The 19,625-nt window shown below is 40.4% G+C and overlaps 1 protein-coding gene across 2 annotated transcripts in view; it reads right to left on the bottom strand.

Moving 5' to 3' along the window:
• Window positions 1-7,783: 7,783 nt before the first annotated feature.
• Window positions 7,784-19,625, bottom strand: part of st3gal5 (ST3 beta-galactoside alpha-2,3-sialyltransferase 5) — a 29,213-nt gene continuing 17,371 nt past the window's right edge. The window contains exons 3-9 of one of the 2 annotated variants that reach the window (XR_014595690.1): window positions 15,964-16,084; window positions 13,647-13,856; window positions 12,887-13,023; window positions 12,473-12,659; window positions 11,200-11,358; window positions 8,139-9,040; window positions 7,784-8,099 (exon numbers count right to left, since the gene is read on the bottom strand). Coding sequence is in view for 1 of the 2 variants with exons in the window: in XM_083980558.1 (XP_083836684.1) it covers window positions 8,783-9,040; window positions 11,200-11,358; window positions 12,473-12,659; window positions 12,887-13,023; window positions 13,647-13,856; window positions 15,964-16,084 (1,072 nt within the window). In the remaining variant the exon portion in view is untranslated. Of the gene's footprint in view, window positions 9,041-11,199; window positions 11,359-12,472; window positions 12,660-12,886; window positions 13,024-13,646; window positions 13,857-15,963; window positions 16,085-19,625 lie in introns of both variants that reach the window. The other variant, XM_083980558.1, reaches the window with a different exon arrangement.

Here is a 19,625-nt window from a genome sequence, read left to right on the forward strand (position 1 = left end):
TTCTACCACATGTAAACAGAGCTTATAACATTTGACACCTTGATGAAAGCAGTATTCACAAAAGCATTAGACTGAAATAAAACACCTGCTGTGGTCAATATTTGCTCTCTTTTCAAAAATGAAAAGCATTTAGCATCTTGGCATTGTAAATAAGCAACTGTGACTCAAATAGAAGAATAAACCAGACTCGTTATTGACTTGACATTGAATGGCAACCCAGATAAAGACGCAAAGAAATCAGTTTAACCAAATTACATCAATACATAAGTTATTTAATCAGACTTTCATTTAAGGGGAAACATAGCTGGATATCTACACCTCAGGTGCTATGTACTGCTGTTAGAAACTTAATTGTAGGGGAACTTGTTCAGCTATGTCTCACATTGCAGTATAATTAGCTCATATGTCATATATTTAACAGATTCTCTATGGACGTGTCTAGCAGGTGTCAAGTGTAAGGTTCCCATGGTGTGTGAGTTTGTTTGTGTTGAACAGGTGGGGAATAAGGTTCGCCGAGATGTAACACACACACACACACACACACACACCCAGGTGAGGTGACTGATTAGAGGAGCTGTTGAAGAATAAACAGATTAGAAACAGAGTCTGAGGTGAGAACAGGGACAGCTCCACCTCTGTGTGAACCTTGGATGAGGGCCATGACCCCAAGTCCCAGGTGAGAGAAACACACTGAGACACTACACCGACCACATGGAGACCATGTTGTATACATGTGGTCTTATTTTGTCACTGAGCATTACAATTCACTTTTATGTAAGTCTTGAGGAATTCAATCATGCTGAGAGCAGAGTAGAAGAAACACACAACACTGAAGGACCACGCTGTTTCTGTCATTGCCACATCATAGAAATATAATGTATAGTGGATGTTAACTGACTGTTCCCGAAACACACACTAATACTGGAGATGTCTGTTTAAAATACAGTATCTATTGGCAATAGGGCATGTTTTAAAAAAAACAATTTTCCGATTCATATCGATCTTCATTTGAAAGATCCGACATCGATTTGTAAAATCCTTAGATCAATCTTTGTAATGTATGTCATTTCTGTTTGTTAGTCTCACACAGTCACAGTTGTGTCCATTCATTCACTGTTGAAATGTACACATTGACTGCAGTACTTGTATTGAGTTGCACTGTATGCAACTTCTATATATTAATATTTTCAGTAATGCACCGGGTTAGAGACTTCCATCTTTGTACAATTTGCAGCATTAGTTCTATGAAAATCTCCCTCATTCCCAGGCAAAATTGGTATTACTGTAACACTGACATAATCTCTAAAAATTAATCAATATCGAATCAAATCGGGACCTTGTGAATCGGAATTGAATCAGTGCATGCCTTTAGGATGGGCATTAGTGGAGGATGTGTTGTCTCTATTCCATAGAGCAATGACAACAATCATAACACATGTGTTTGTGTACCAGTTACTGGCTAATCAACTAGTTCCAGGGCTTACGTTGGTATTGGTGAGGAATAATTGGTACCAATACATCTCTACCTTAAATACAACATGCTCCAAAACAACTCATGGGTGTGGATTTTCATGTAATGTATTTGAACTTCACGACTTTCACAAACCAGTTTGCTCACTGACTCCAAGGCAAATGTTCTTGGAGGATTAGGAAGAATGAACACAGTCTGATGTTCGATTGAACACATCATCGCTGACATACCGCAACGTGAATCACAATAAGTTCCTGAGGATGATGAGCAGTGCCAACCTGCAAGCTGGACAAACCTGTACGAGACTGACAGACTACTACACAACGACATGGTTTCATGCCACATTCTTGAAGCACAACACAGAAGTCGTTCCTATTAAATTTCTTCATCACTCACCTGCGACAGAGAACAGCCAGGTGAGACAGTAGCTTTTCCCTCAGCGGCTCAGCATCCGATAACAACAGTAACACTGTGTTTACTGCAACTACAGCAACCGACACACACTCTGCTCCGCTCTCCCGAGGAGGACACGCTGATATACCACTAGCACAGAACACACACACACACACACACACAGATTCAGTTACAAGGTGATGTGTAACCTCAGCTAATCTACCAATCAAAGGTCAGACTGGCTCCAGGCAGGGCTCTGATTGGCTAATTGTGGCAAGACGGCCAGTCTGATTGTTTACATCTCAAGTCTTTGAGGCAATCAATGAACTTATCCATGGACGAGATCAATAAGCTATAAGGTTGGAGCCTGGGGAGCACATCGTTAGGGGTTTGGGAGATTTCTGATTGCTCATTCGTTTACACATATACTGTAGCCTCGTCCTTTACAGCTCAAAACAACCACATGTAACTAGGGGTGGGGGAAAAATCCATACAGCATAGTATTGTGATATTTTGCATTGCAATATTGTATTGATAGATATGTGTATTGTATTAAGTATCAATCTGACTGGAACTAAGAAGTTTATCATAAAGGGATAGTTCAACATTTTGGCAAATTGGCCCATTGCCATAATCTCTATAGTCTTAGGAGTAGGTTTGTTACCTTTAGTAATTGTCAGTGCAAGCTATTTTTAGAACAGCGGAGCAGAGCCGCGAGCTGCTCAGAGCTACGCTACGGAGGCTAATGGGATTTCTTGGCTTCCCTCATCAAAATCATCAAATACACAATCCAACAACTCTTTTCTGGGCAAATTGAATCGTAGGCAACTGGACTTGTATTTGTCTGGGAAGACGTTTCGCCTCCAAGGGGTTCATCAGTTCGTACGCAACAAGTCTCACTTGTCCGCACTAAGAGGCGAAATGTCTTCCCAGACAAATACAAGTCCAGTTGCCTACGATTCAATTTGCCCAGAAAAGAACGATGACCTGGATGAATGAGAATATCCATAGAAATCTAACAACTCCAAAACACTCTGGTGGACAAGTTGTGACCTGCACATTCACGATGCTATGAGATAATAACAGAACGTTACGGGACAGCGTTGTTTTTGTCGTAAATTCATGCAAAATCGTTGGCACGTGTTCCAGTCGGTCTGTTTTTTCGGCAACCAGTCTCTGCATTTGCCTCGAAAACAACTCTGTCTCGTGATGTTACATTATTATCTCATAGCGTGGTGAATGTGCAGGTCACAACTTGTCGATGAGAGTGTTTTGGAGTTGTTGGATTGTGTATTTGAAGAGTTTGATGAGGGAAACCAAGAAATTCCATTAGCCTCCGTAGCGTTGCTATTAATTAAATTCAACCTTTATTCCCACACTGTACAACCTACAAGGAGGATTACTACTCAGTTAATTTCTTCCATATGTAATTGTTTTCAATGAAATATTATGTACTCTGCTATGTAAAATATATCATGAAATTGTACTGACGGAAATTTGCTTGGACTCACTTTATTGGAAAAATCAGATGTTAACAAAGTTTTTATTTTAAGACATCGTTTGCAGTCGAAAAAGGCTAATAAATCACAGCATATTGCAATATTTTTTATATCGTATTGAGACACAAGTATGGTGATAATATCATATCACAGGGCCTCTGATGATTCCCAGCCCCTTATATGCAACACAACCTCTCAGTGTCAGTGTCTCTGTTATAAATGAATGAGAGTGTAAGTTCTCTGACCAAGAGCCTTGCAAAGGAAACCAGGCTAAAGCAGTTGCTCCGTTGCTTCACCTTTCTCCCACTGACCTCTGACCCCTGTGTGGTCAGTGGAGATGATTAGACGAGGAAGCTGTTTTGTTGACTCACCAAGTTGTGATATTGTGCCTTTCACAGAGTATAGAGAGTCTATTCATTAAGTGCTTCAATTGTTAAAAATCTATAAAGTTTCCTGTATCTTAATGTAGAATTTCAAACTGATTGCTTTTTCGACTGATTGCACAGAATACATTATCACTGCGTTAAGATGTGAAGTATATCAGACGTGTGTCCATTAACACATGTGGATGTAAACACAGATACACAGCTACTTCCTATTTCCTGTTAAATCATCTCAACTCAAACGGTCATTGATAGATCACTGTAACACAATCAGCAGAGTGAGAGACAGAGAGAGAGAGAGAGAGAGAAGCGAGAAATGCAATTAAATGTCCTGTTGCACTTATCTTCTACCAGGATGGATTATCAATAAGACAAAAAGGAGAAAATGAACCCAGGACACCAAGAGACTGAAGACCCTGGGTGCCTCGTAACCATTGCAACAGATTGATTAGCCTAATTGAAAATAATTATTCAGTAACATGCATTACCGACGCACAATAAAAAATAAAATGCTACTGTTTTACGATATCCTCCAAGTCCATGATAGTCTAGTATGAACTGATACCTATAGTATCAGTTCATACTAGACTATCATGGTACATTTTCCTAAATATGTGTGTTATATTCTCATATATTAACTGAGATACAACAAACCTAAGTAGAGTGTTCCTACCCACACAGGGAAGTTACATTGTGCAGTTTCAGCCGACGTGACCCGGCTCAGGCTGCAGCGGCAGCACCATTTATCCTATTAACCATTTTTCTACCATAATTGCAATGAGTCTGAATACATTATTTTAAGGCCGATAAACTCCGCAATGTTGCTTTAATGTTCAGCTGGTTTGAGAGTTTCTGAAAGTACAGTCAGTCCAAAACAGCAATCTGAAGCTGCGGTGGACGCAGGACAGCTGCAGACAGCTGAAGCCTCTTTGTGCTGTTGTGCACATGTGCGCCTCTTTGTGACCACAAATTTTTCCTCTAATGGCCATACTTCCATCACAATAATCCCAAAATTCATCGTCTTCCTAGATGTGATTCCAACACACATAGGCTACACTCAGTGAACCACAAACACACACACACACACACACACACACACACACACACACACACACACACACACACACACACACACACACACACACACACACACACACACACACACACACACACACCAAAGACTGACAACTCATCATGTGCAATAATTAAGTGTGTGTGAGAAAGATAAAGTGTTTATTAATTACTTATAATAGTACTTGATAATATACTTGATACAAGTATAATTACTATCAAGTATAATTATGTGATAATACTTATGTACTTGCCGGTACATAAGAAGTATTCAGACTGCATTAAAAATAGTACTATTATTTACTATTTACAGGTCAAACTGCCCTGACTCTGAATGCATGAAAGTAACCTTTATTCTTTGTGTGTTCTTTATACTATGAGAGTTTTTCATAAAAATAAAAATCATAGTATAAAGCCTTGCTTTATCTCAAAATGATATCCCACCCCACCCCCCACCCCCTTCAGGACATGTATCCTTATCCTACTGCCAGATTCTTGCCAATAGCCTATAATAGTGGTCAAATATTGTGATGATTGTATTGTTATTACTGATGGTATAACACTGTTATATGCATTGGGATCTTTTTAAAAAGCTGAATATTTCTTTCTTCCATAAGACCACATGAGAATAAGCAAATAAAAGGCTGACACTATTGTTATATAAATTGTTATATGTCAATGCATTGAGATGTTTTTTTTAAAGATGAACTTCTTCTTTCCCTGGGATCACACTAGAATAATCAAATAAAAGGCTAACTCTATAGAGACAAAGGGTCCCTTTGAGTTGCAGTTTATGGATGTCAGGAGGACTAACCCTTGGGTGGGCGGACTCAGCAGCTCTACGTTAAGCCCCTGCATGTATGTACACCCCCACGAACTGGTTGACCTGCTCCACACTGAAGGTCAAGGAAGCTTCTACACCAGCAATGGATTGTGGGAACACACACTACACAAAAGCATTAGACTTGTTGTGAAAATGAAGTCCATCAAGATATAATCCCCCACCCCAGCCAGCCAGCTCCATGTGTGTCTCACAGTTTTCTGCATGGCTGTTGTGCAGCACGTGATCCCCTATAACATAACTGCTACAAGTGCCACCACAGTGACAGAGAAGGGGGTGGGGTGGGGGCAAAGCTGCTCAATGGAGGGGGGTTGAAGGGTGGGGTCCAACCAATGAAAGTAGGGTGGGTTCATAATGTCAGCCAATCAGAGACAAGTCACCTTTCACCCCAAAACCTGCAGTGCTCCATACATCCATGTCTGGACTCCTGAAGCTTTCCTCCTCCTACGCTCTGCGCTCACTTTGCTGACGTCTCTTACGTAGCCTATAAGATCTGTGATAGCATATCTGCAGATAATCAATATTATCTTATCTAAGTATCTTCATACAACAATACACACATGCACACACAATGACTGCATGAATGAGCGCAGGCGTCCGAAGAGCTGGTTGTTAATCTGTAACATCTCACTAACAGACTTTAAACTTCACCGACCGCCATGCCGGACACTGAACGCCTCTGATTGTTGAATAATCAAACAGTGACTGTCTGGACCTAAAGGTTATATATGGAGCATTATGGCACTAAACCGAAAGTAATGTCAATAGCAACCCCGGTCTAAGACAGTTTTCTGAAGTAAAGTATACAAACACACTGGATGTTTTAAATTGACTGGAGTCATGTTCACGTAACGTCAGTCTCCTCTGTATCAATTATATGTCAACTATTAAGACAGCAGCAGGTTAAAACAGTGCAGACGATGCAGTGGTCTGACCCTGTTAAAGACTTTAACGACCGGCTACATTATATTCATTCATGCTGCACAGGAAATTAAAGCCACAAAGGACAAAGTCGTTAAGGGAATTATGATGTTCTTTTTACAAGGTAGCCTACAATGCCATCTTTACATGGAGTTCTGTGGAAACGTATTTTTTTTTAACGCTGCATTTTTACATTTTTGTAACACACACTTTATAAAAACCCCTATTCAGTGGTTTGAAATAAATAAAACCAATGTAAACTAGTTTGAAAACTCCCCACCTGTTCGCGGCAGTTTCTCCCCGGCTTCTTGTTGCTGACAACGCGCACCACTGGCACTGTTACAATCCTACTTCCGGTTGTGAGTTTTCAAAATAAAAAGCATACACTATAATGCACAACTTTACCATGATGCATTATGCGAGTGCCAGATGATTGAGACAGCTGAATGGAGTGTTTTCCTCTGGAAAAACCTGAACTAAAACACAACTTCCGTCTTTTCTGGTTGTCTTTTGACGGTGTTAAGATTTTATGATACTTTAACACGACACTTTGAAGACAAACTTGCCTGATTTCCGGTCATTGTGCACGGCAGACTGCATCATAGTGTGTGTGATGGAAGTGAATACTCCCAGTTGATCTAATATTGACAGACGCATTAATGCCCAGATTTACACATGGCTCAATATGAAAACAATATCGTTACTTCGGCAGGGATATGCAAGGGATTTAATATGCAAGACAGCACCCAACTGTGTGCAGTCAGTCTAAAGCCACAGTTGTGTAGGTCAGCACCTTGACTGACTGGGTTTCACAATCCTCCTCAGTCTGGTCATTGTGGTAAGAGTCTGTGCAAGCTGCAAAACATGCGCTGTTTCCCCCTGTCGCTGCTGCTGCTGCTGACAGACACAGGACTGAAAGATGATCACGTTTAACCGTGGATCCTGAACCGACCTATCCGTTTTAATGCACATACATTTCTTCGTCACATTTGACTTCAATTTACAGAATAAACTACTCCCAGTTCCATGTTATTTCTAAATTGTAATCTCTAAACTTAAATCTTGTTTAAAACATATACATACACACACAAATAAGTCCTGGAATGAAAGTTTATCACTCTCAGTGTATAATAATGTATACATTGATTTCTGTACATGTATGTACATGTTCATAATAACAATTAAGACTGTTCCAAAAAGAAACTGCATTGTGAAAACTTTTGGGTTTGAGTGAGTTTTACATTGTGTGTTCAACTGGCCTTAAGGGTCACATCGGTACGTGCATATAGGTTCAGGTTGTGCATCTCATTCTGCTACAGTTGGACAAACTGGTGAATTTAATTCAATACTTTATATCTTTAACACACTCTTAAAACACACTTGAGAACAGTGTGAAATTCACATTTGAACCGAGTACATTGCTGTTTTTAGTCTTTAACATTTGACAGCCTCTCCTGGTGCAGCATTAACTATTAAACATTTTAATAAAAAAAACCACGAGTCAACTCATCTCACTGGAACTGATGAGAACTTTAACTGACGCGAAAAGACGTGAAAACTTATAAACAATTCAAAGGTAATCAGACAAATGTGCTCCACATATACATAAAAAATTACATAAATATCCCATGTATTTAAAAATACAAGCAATTATTTATAAATTAACATTTCAAATTTGGTGGACAAAGGCATTTTGGAAGACCACAAAATAAACAAGTTGCAGATGAAAAAGGAAGAAAGAGAATAACAGGATACCCATAAGACTATTTTGTCAAACCAACTACATCAGTCCTAAATCCTTCAAGGTGTGTGAGATCTCCATGCTTAGCAGATTCAGCACATGTGATATCTGCCGCCCATTACTGTTGGTGTTTAAAATGCCTGTGACATATTGGATATTTGGAGATTCGCACATCTGCAGAGCTGATACTGGATAAAATAAAATAAAAAAACCTGTAGAGCTATGTATATATCTATGCCCTTTGATATGTGCAGTATGATATGTATGTACACCCTTTGTTCTTTAAGAATCACTGTGACCAAAAGTACAAATGTTATTCCAGATATCAGTCTTGATGGCAAGTTTCAGTTTCTTCTGTTTTCCTTCTTCTCATGTTTGTAAATCCTTTGGTTTTGTCATTGTTCTTCTACTTTTCCACAACAGGATGTGCTTTGTTTGTACAAGGTAAGAAGCAGAGTGAGGTCAGCTGGGGCAGAAGGAACAGTGGATGCCCCCCGTCAGGTCGGTGATGGTTCCCTCTCTGACGAGGCTTTTCAGGAGTTCAGTCTCTCTGTCCACGTTGTGCATTTTCTGCTGCAGCATGGCGCTCATGGGCAGGTGGTCGTAGTAGTGCAATGGCGCCCCCTGCTGGGAGAGGTTGTAGCCGAAGCCTGCCAGGCTCACCTGGTCACACAGCAGACTGGCTAAGTTCAGTGCAGAGACTCCCAGGGTAGGCACGTTCTGCGGGAACAAAGAGCCACAACATTATTGTAAAAGTCTGCCATGCCATAATTCCTGTTTCCTGCTTTTTCCATTTGTAGTTCCCAATGCCTGAATTGTTTCTGTATATTACTCCACAGAAAACCATCAGTCTTCTTCTACATCTCTTTTGCTGTTTCCTGTGTTTTACCACTGTCATTAACTACCTAGATAAAATATTTCAGCCTCCTATGTTCCTATACCTAGATCGTTAATCAGGATTATACTTACTCACTTACTGATAAATACAGTTGTTTCTCTGTCAGCCTTAATCATTAAAGCAGAAGTAAGCTGAATGTTTGTGTTAATATAAGTCTTAAATAGTTCTATCTTCCAACAGAAATCACTTATATAGAGTGTTTGGTCTGAAACACGGGTCTGTCAGTCACTCTGCTCTGCTGTAAGCCGAGGAGAAAACTTTCCTTGTATCCTACAACCTTTATCCAATGAGGAGAGAGAACGGCCTATAGGGGCGGTCCTCTCTGTGTGTGCAGCCAAGGGATGCGCGTGCATGTGGTGACGTAGGGACGAGGGCGGGGACTGACAGGAAGTTAGCCAAAACAACCGGATCGCTTACTTCTGCTTTAAGTAAATATCGTTTAAAAAAAAAGAGAAGAAAAAAGAAGGTATACAACAGTGCCCTACCCTGAGTACAATGTTTAAATATGTTGTTGTTCAATCATTCTCAGGGAACAACATTTAGAGACTGATCTTCTGTATTAGAGCCACGAACATGAGCTTAAAGCAGAAGTGAGTGATATATTTGTGTTAATATAAGTCTCAAATAGTTATATCTTCCGACAGCAATCACTTACATAGAGTGTTTGGACTGAAACACGGGTCTCTCAGTCCCTCTGCTCTGCTCTGAGCCGAAGAGAAAACATTTATCGTATCCTACAGTTTTTATCCAATGAGGAGAGAGAACGGCATGCAGGGCTGTGTGTGCAGGCAAGGAACGCCGTGAATGTGGTGACGTAGCGACGAGGACTGTTATGGTGCGTTCAAGGAAACTCGTATTTTTCCGACCGTGAAGTGGTACCAGTTCGATCTGGTACGAGTTCACCGGTCGGAAGTTACGAGTGGCCGTTATAGTGACTTTCACCGGTAAAACAGGTCGGAAAAACACGAGTGGGTTGCCTGGAACGCTACAAAGTCGTAAGTTGTGACTTGAAGCTGTAATTTACGATTTCAAAAGCCTGCCTGGAACGCAGCATTAGCGAAAACGACCGGATCACTCACTTCTGCTTTAATATTATTATTCCCTCTGCTTCCCATGTGGACACAGCTATGGTACATCTGAAATTGTCAACATTTAGATTTCATGATTTATTTGTGCCCACCACACATACACTTAAAGAGATGCATGTGGCCAAACTTGTCATCACTATAACATTTCAATGTCAGCACAAGTCTTCTTCATGTAAAGGGGAAACACATGTAAAGTAGATGAGAATGTGACATAGTCCATATCAAATATGCTATGTTATGGGCAAACCACAGCAAATTAACCCGACTGCTGCACATGGAGCTTTGAAAAACCTACAATGTGAGTTTTCTATTACAAACTGACATAATTAGAAATACAAATTCAACTCCATTCATTTAAACTAGTGGTTTGTTTGTTTCACATATCAAAAAGTTAAAAAAGATATAACATATAAAATCCAAGACAATGTGAAGGGGAAATGCCAAAAAAAACCTTCCAGGGGCTTGTAGGGTGGCATTCTCCAACTACAGTTCTAAGCTAATGAGCATACATTTGTGAGGTACAAAAAAACGTTCAGACATAATAAATACAAACTTTTTACACGAAGTACCACCCCAGAAAATACTTGGCTCTCCACTCTTGCTGATAGCCATGTTGGCATTTTCGGCAGGTTTTTGCTTGCGTCATCAGTCATCACAACATCTTGCAAATTTATGGCCAAAAATATTCAGTGGCCGAATTTTCAGTACATCTCTGAAATGTATTTTTTTTTTTTATTTCAGTGATTCTTTTGCGTACCACTAGAGGGAGCCCGCGTACCACTACCACAGTTTGAGAATCACTAATTTAAACAATTGGTCTCATCAAAAAATAGATGACAAGATGAGCCAGTTTACTTCATCAGTGGCTACTTCACGTTGAACAGATTGAGTACCTTGTCCCAGCCCCAGATGCGTGGTCTGGGTGGGGGGTATTTCAGCAGGTCCAGTGCAGTCTCTCTAATGACGCCAGGGTTCAGAAGTCTGAAGTTCTGGGGCTTGAGAGGGATTTCACGTGGAACCTTCTGCCAGAAGAAGAGTCTGTCCAACAGTGACTGAAACACAAAGCACAGTTGTGTTATGGCTACGGAGCCACTGGAGCTTTTGAATCTTGGTCAGACGAGGATTACGCTCAGTGATCAACGACAAAATGACAAACAGTAGGATGAAAAAGCCAACATGTAAGAGGTGTGATTCCTAAGATCTGTGTGGTAACTAAGTAAAAGACTAACAGGTTCGTCCGGTTGAAGTAGATAGTTGCCAGGTAAACTGAACCCAGTTCCCAGTTATTGTCACTGCATTAAAATACAATGAAATTGCAACTGCCCATCACAGTGGTGGCATACATGTACATACTTAAAATCACACACATCATAAAAGCAGGAAAACAGATAAGGGAAAACAAACAGACACACAAAAAAAAAACACGAGTTAAAAGAAGATAAGGAGACGAATACAACATGGCAGGTTACGTGGGTCAAAGTGCTTGTGCATGTGTATATGGGTATATGGAGCAGTGATGAATTTACTGTGTGTTTGAAACCCCGGCTGCTGCTGAATGTTGTCTTGCTCCTTTCGACTTGTCACCGAGTCTGAGTATTGGTCAAGAGAACTCCAACACTGCCTCATCATGAGTCATTTAGAGAAGGAGTAATGTCACATGATCATCCAGAACGTGACATCAGTGTAAACCATAGATTAAGGAAATCCAATAAAATCTCTAATGGCGGACTGAACACCACTTCCACTTTTGACTTTGGGTTCAAGGTTTGGCAGTTTGGAAACATTTCATTATGTGAATTGTGTTTACAAACAGTGAAAATTCAGAGATATATCGATTCATTATAATATAAAAATCAATCAATTGCAATTTCATTGCTTGCTCTTTCTCTATATACGTTTTCAAACTCAGTTCAGAGTTAAACCAAGAGTCAAATTACACAAGTATGTGAGACCAGAAAAATGACGAAAAATGAAAAAATTCACTCAGCTGTCCGTTTTGTCTGGATTATATCCGTCTTTCATTGTCACAGTTGAAAGTATTTTCCTTCCTGCACAACAGGTGGAACACTACTCAGCTATTCACAAGTCTTATTTAAATAAACTGCGCCATGATTGGATATTTGTAAAATCGGTACAAAACCGACACACGCCATCATCACTACTCACCACTGAACGCTTGCTGATCATGGCAGACGTCCAGCTGATGTCTACACTTTTATACACCACGGCGACAAACAGCGCGCGCGGGTCTGTGTCGACCCAGTGGAGCGGCGTGCCCTCTGGGTAACTCATCCGGATGCTGGTCCGATTTCCGACGTCAATACTGAACTCTCCCAGCGGACCACTGTTTAATCTGAAGGAGGGAGGACACACACACACACACACAGGCATTGACTAGTTTCAAAGACAATAATAATAATAATAAAGTGACTGTAAACTAAAAGGTGACAAGCGTCAGTGATGATAATGATTTAGATTAACACCAGTCCAGGTGTCCTTGTTCCTCATGATAACATGCAACACTGTCAAAAACCAATATTTGTAAACCGAATCAAGACAGCTGTGTCATTCCATTCTAACCTGATGATGGTGTCGAAGCGGTCGATCAGTGGGCCGAGCTCCAGGCCTCGGAGAATGCCTCCATTTCCCATCACCACACAGCGCTGACATTTATCAGATGTCTTTTCTGCGTCGGGTGTAAAGTCAGAGTCTGGCAGCTTTTCAGGGAAATCCACACATAAGAGACATTAGATATAATGTGCTGAGCATTTATGATCTTGATCCATCATGAGTTTTTATTTCATCTTAATAAAGGGTGAGGAAGGGAAACTATGGGAATATACCTGTACTACTCTCAGTCGAGTTGTTTTCGAGGTAAATTCATGCAAAACCGCTGATGCGTGTTCCAGCTGGGAGCAGTTTTTCAGCAACCAGTCTCTGCATTTGCCTCGAAAACAACTCCGTCTCATTATTAAAAATAAACAATTTATTTTTTGACTCATTTCTGATTCACTGCATTTCTGTCAGTCTTTTGCGATGTCTTTATGCACATGCTCATGTAATATTCATCAAATTATATGAAAATACAATACAATATTTTCAGCACTAATTCATACATCGTTATATAAATATGGAGTTTTTAGATTGTACTAATTGAATTATACTGTAGGTCTCAGACCAATAGCTATACCAATGGTTGTGGTATACCGCTGTGCTGTATTTAAAGTATTATACAGCAGAGGTGTCTTTTCTTTGACACATAAACCTCCTACCATGTGCTGCACACAACTGTCAAATACTAACTAGAATCGACAGAAGCAGAGCGAGAAGTTGCATTCACCAGTTTTAGCAGATCCTCCACTTTGCTTTGAAGCCCTCTGAAGCCAAATGGTGGTGGATACAGGAAAAGGTCCTCAGGAAGTGGAACATCCTTTCGCAAGAAGGGCCGAGCCACGCTACTGTGAGCAGGGAGTCGTGCTGAGAAGCCCCGCCTCGCGCCTCCAGGATTGCACGGGCTCTCCAGGGCTCTGAGCACGTGCTCATGTACCAGCTGCAAGCCACAAAGACAGATATAGATTTAGGTCTTGATAAAACCTCCATTAACCCTGTCAAAAATATTTTCTGTAGTGTTAACAGACATACAGTATATCTGATACATCTCTATAGATACTGAACAATAAGGAAACCTGCAGTCTTTGTGGAACATTCTTTGAAAAGCATCTACCTCCAAACCAAACCTGCTCGACGAAGTAACATCTTTAGTTGCTGGGTAAATAAAGTCGCAATTGCTGCTCTGTGATGCTTTGAACTTCAGCTAAAATGTCAGCATACCAAGGCAAAAACTGATTAAATTCAGACAACTGTGTCAAAGGAACAGGGTCAAATGTTACACAGCTACTATAATTTGAGTTTATAAGTAATTAAAGCCTGGAGGGCTGTCATGAGGAGCACTGCTCTGATTATAGGAACTGCTCACTTCAGTCCCTTTGTTACACTGTATTACACTGTGCAACTCAGTTGTTAGTAGTCTGCTAAACCCGCCTGGCCCCAACCCCACCACACAAAGCCATCTGTCATTCTGTGTGTGATCTCATTCAAAAGAAATCATTACGAGATGAGATGCCACCATAACCTACAAACTTATGGAAGTTCTATCCTCTCTTTATTCAATAGCGTGTATATGTATCAATTAGAGGGCGTGATTCATTGATTTCACTTTCAGGTTTCGTAACATTGACCCTAAAACCCTGCCCTCAACCTTGAACAGCCTCTGTGTGCTTGCATTCAGTTGTTTGCACAGATTTCCTGTACTGAGGTTCAGGTCTTCTGCTCGCTCTTACGTCGCTTCACGAAACGTCAGCTCTTATTTCTTCTCTGCTCTCTGATTTTTTTGTGGCCATGTACTGCTGACCAATCAGATTTAGATTACTTTGATTCTTAGCGCATCATGTTCTTTTTGTTACAATTATGGACCACATTAAGCGAAAAATAATAGCTGTATAGCACTGTGCTCTCCATCAGTGGAAGTCGGAGCGTTGCCTTCATCATGACTCAGGAGCAGGAGTCTGGCCGATTTCTGGCTTGTCTTTATTCTCGTCAGCCGGGCTCCAAGCCAGCCTCTCTCCTTAATCTCCTAATGTTAGTTTGAAAACTCCAGGAGTGGGTTGTAGCCTGGATAAGCAAAAGCTGAGACATTTGGAAACAATGAGGTAGATATCCACAGCGTTCCCTGATTGGTTCTCGACTACCAGTGGTATTAAATGTAAAAAAAAAATTTTTTTTTAAAAAGGGCTTTTATGTTCAGGCAAGTGTTTTTAAGTTGTCCTTAGATTTCTCTGAATTCACCCTGTACTCCAACTCTTCTTTTTAGCTGTTTTTATTAAATGTATTTTATTACTTATTACTATTTGTTGTTGATTTTAATGTTTTATTGCTCTCAGTGTTTTGTTATTTTGTTTCTGTAGCACTTTGAGATTATCTTATGAAAAGCGCTTTAAAAATAAAATGTATTATTATTATTATTATTATTAACAACAACATTATGTTATGTAATTGTAGTAACTAGCAGATAATGGATCAAAGGTTTTGCTGATTTCTTGCTGCAGTTGTTGTCCAGTTCGTTCATCTCAACACTGCAGCACTTTGCTGGGTTTATTTTGCCACTGCCGAGCTGACATTCTGCTTCTTGTGTACAGCGGCTAGTGTGTGGCCATTGTGTGACTGCTTAAGTATCTAACCCCCTCCTTCTTCCCCTGCCTTCATTTCCTGTCTCTGTCTGGGTGTCCTGTCACAGTAACAGGCATAAAGAGCCAGAAAAAAAGACTTAAAAAATAAAGAAGAAAAAAAACAAAAAAACATTCTTGGGTGTACAGTATGGGTGTAGCATAAGACAACAGTGAGCAGGAGACCTGAAACCTAAACAAGTGCCTTAATGAACACATTGAGAGGAAGTGGCACAAATCATTGGTCCCACGCCAACGATCCAGCTCAAACATTTATGTTGGCAGTGACTCAGGTCGCTCACTTTCTCCATTTCCGTTTACAGTTGGCCGTCCTGTTTTCGTTTCCTCTATTTTAATGTTTAAATGATAATTTAGACTATCCACCCTATAGCTTTGCAATTACAGGATATGAGGAAGCCCCTCGGTGTGTCTCACCTTTTTATGTGCAGGGTTGACATGCCACTGTAGAGGTTTGTTTGCCCCCGTTTCACTCAGCGGTAGGGAGACCATGACTAAAACCAGCAAACCTGAAACCACAGTCGCAACAAACACACGCCTGAAGACACACACATGCACACACACACAGACCAAGATGGAGAGAGGGGAGAGAGGATTTAATGATTCATTCATTGTGCTTAAATAGCAGCTCTATAAAATATAAAGTAGACACTGAGAAGTAAAGGATAAGAAATCCCTACATGGACCAAAAACCACATGTTGGTGTTTTCTGCACTCAGTCGTATGCAAGAGCATCTGGCTTTACGCACCGCCACCAAAACAGATAGTGGTCAAAATTAAATGCAATGCTGGTTGAAATTTTACAGATGCAACATGTAAGTGAAAAATTAAATCCAATTAACAGTCAATAATAAATTAAAGGATTGATGGATGGACGGACTAGATGGATAGATATAAAAGATGCACATTTCCACATTTTTTCCCTTCCGATCCGATCCTGACACCTGGATTTGGGTATCTGCTGATACCGATACTATTCTCTGTCGAGATGAGCGAGTACACCATTATCTGTATCTGTTCAACCATATAAATGATCTGTATCCGTCTCGGAGGGTGCGGGTTTTAAGCTTGAAATTGATATGGATTGATTAGAAGTCGCTAGATTTATTGTTATTTACAAAACAACATTTTTTATAAAACACAGAACATGGATATGCTTGTGCATCAATGAATACAACACATGCAATCAGCAATTATGAAGTAGTAAAATGAGTTTTAATACTCAGCTTTTTTTCTTTTTTTTTTTTTTAATTTTTAGGGTTTTTTGTGATCAAATAGTGCGTTTTTTTTTTTTACTTCACATACTTTTTTCTTGATTTCTACACAAAGTTAAACATAATGTTGGATGGAGTTTGAGAGAGAGAAATGTTGTTCTACTGATCAAGCAGTCCCTGTTTTTTCAGATCTTTATTTACGTTATTAATAAAGATCGACGAACCCCCCCCCCCCCCCCCCCCCCCCAAAAAAGAAAAAAGAAAAAAGAAAAACAAACACCGGACCATTGTAGAGGCAGTGAGACACGACGCCAGTCTCATTCGGCACTATCTGGTCAAAACAAAAGCGTCTGTCATGAATCAAGTTGAGCAGAAACTCTAATGACCATAATTACAAACTGACGTAGCAGCGCGCTGAAGAAAACCTAACCGGTACCGATGTGAGCTGTCAAACCTGAGGGATTACCAGAGAGGTTGTATGTGACTGGTTTATCACAGAGCAGACTAGCCGGCAGGAATCACTTGTGGAGTTATTTCAGCAGACAACGTTAACCTCTTCATGCAGAGGCCATTTTTGGCAATTTCCGCCTGTTTTTGTATCACTGCAATTAAAGCTTTTTATTTACAGAAGTACTAATCCCACAACTATGGTTAATGGCTTAAATGAAAGAAAACCTTTGTCCCTTTACATCTATATCTATAAAATATTGAATTGAGTCATTCCATAAAAAAATGGGCTTCTGAAATTACAATTTTTTAAAAAAAAAAAAAAAAAAAAAAACGAGTTTGAAATTTTTGGTGAAAAGGTGATATATCAAAATCCTAATTATAAAACAGGTTGAATTTTACATATATGGTTCACACACTCCCTGTCCACATGTGTACCAAATTTTAGGTTGATATGTAAAACTACTGAGGCACTATAGAGTTTTTCCAAACAGTGTCCCTTGGCAATGTCCAGTGTGCAAAAACTGTCCGAAATTGTCCAATTTGGCTAAAATGCACACTGCAAGATTTTAGTGAGATTTTTTTTTTTTCCAACAGATAACCTACTGGGGCCAATCACATACTTGATGGCTTTTAGGAACACCAGTTACATAAGTAAAATGCCATTTGGAAATTTAATTTATGGGGATGAATATTTAGTGTCCAAAACCCATCCAAACATGAATTTACCTATTTTCGCCTGTATTATATTGTTATTTTCCTTTAAAACTCCAGAAAACATCCCACAACCATCAGTGATGGCTTAAATTAACAAGGACATTTGAAATAGTTCATTTTGTCTTTTATTATTATTTTAATTAAACTTGGGGCAATAAAAACACACTTTTTGTGGATACTTGTATTGCTTACTTGTTGACACTAGGGGGAGAGGGAACCACAGGAACCAGCTGGGTGCAGGCTTAAGCTTTGCCCAATCAGGGATCATTATACATCAGGTCACACCTTAGGGTCTCTGCTATTGGACCAAAAAGTTTTCACCCCCGTGACTTTGATTGACAGGCGACGAGAGATGCGCAAAGCGGGTGCGCAGTCTGACGGATAATAGCTCATAGCATTAGCACTGCGGGTAAACGTAACCTACGATGGATTATCCGGTCACGATGGATAAAATCAACCAAGCCTGTTTTGTCGAGCACATCTTCAGCTTGAAAAACAGGGTAAGCTTGTAATTTTATTCAGTGTTTTAGTGGGTCTGTGACTGACAAATGTCCGTCTTTTTCGGCACTCGAAAATGACTTCCGGGTTTGTTTGTGTTGAGTGAGCAGGCTGGTTTAAACCTTTAATGGGGTAAAAACTGCATTTTTGTTCTTTGCTTTTGTTTATATGACAGTATATGATTTTTTGGTGGTGAAGGAAGAGGTGTACAGATGGTACATAGCCTATATGTTTAAATCACCTTCGTTGTTGACGTGACGTCGCTTGTGGGCTGCCGTAGTCTGATATTGTTTGAGACATTTTCAGTGACTGTGAAAAAACCGTAGCACCTAGAAACTTCATTTTTTTTTCTACATGTTGCCGAAAGTGTCCTTAAAAGGTCTGTGGTGGAGTTTTCATTACAGCATGCCTACTTTTCGTTGTATTAAGGACGCCGTTCATGTGTTATTGATTTGGGACGCCGGCGTCCCAACCATTAGGGGGCCTGCGTGAACAGGTTAAGCACATAGCTCACTGATCTGGGGAAGGGAACCCAATACCGATACTGGGTCGGATTGGCCCCATCCCTGAACGCTACTTCCTCATCATTGTTTGAAAGGCGACATGCTGCCTCTTGGGTGACATTATGGCAGACTGCATTCTCAGCCTGACGATGACTGTGGGAAGTTTGATTAAATCCAACTCTGACAGGGACAAAAACTGAACCAGTACTGACATGTTTACACGGATTCACCACATTCTTATCAAGGACATCTGTTTGCATCAGCACCTTTTTCTATGTGATTTTAAACTGCTTCACTTCATCAGCTCTCTCGTGTTTTTATGTCACACACAGGCCCGGACTGGCCATCGGGAGAACCGGGAGGTTTCTCGAAGCGCAGGCCTATGATTGGCCTGCGTCTCTCTCTCTCTCTCTCTTTTTTTTTTTAAAGTCCGCCGCGGCTATCTGACTTTTTTTTTCTAAGAGAGGCAGGCCTGGCCAATCAGAGGCCACTCAGGCCAGTAGCATGTGAGGAGGACAAGGTGATTGGTTTGTTTTGATTAACACCCGCCCCAACAGTCCGTATCAACCACACAGACAGCGTGCGGAGGAAGGGGTGTGTCTGTGGTGTGTCTGGTACTTGCTGTAGTCGCGGTGTGTGTGTAGCGAGCGCCGAGCAGAGAGAGGGAGAGTTGAGGCTTCGACTATTAAACCATGGACCC

The sequence above is a fragment of the Trachurus trachurus genome (assembly GCF_905171665.1).
Source record: "Trachurus trachurus genome assembly, chromosome: 10".
Classification (NCBI taxonomy): Eukaryota; Metazoa; Chordata; class Actinopteri; order Carangiformes; family Carangidae; genus Trachurus; species Trachurus trachurus.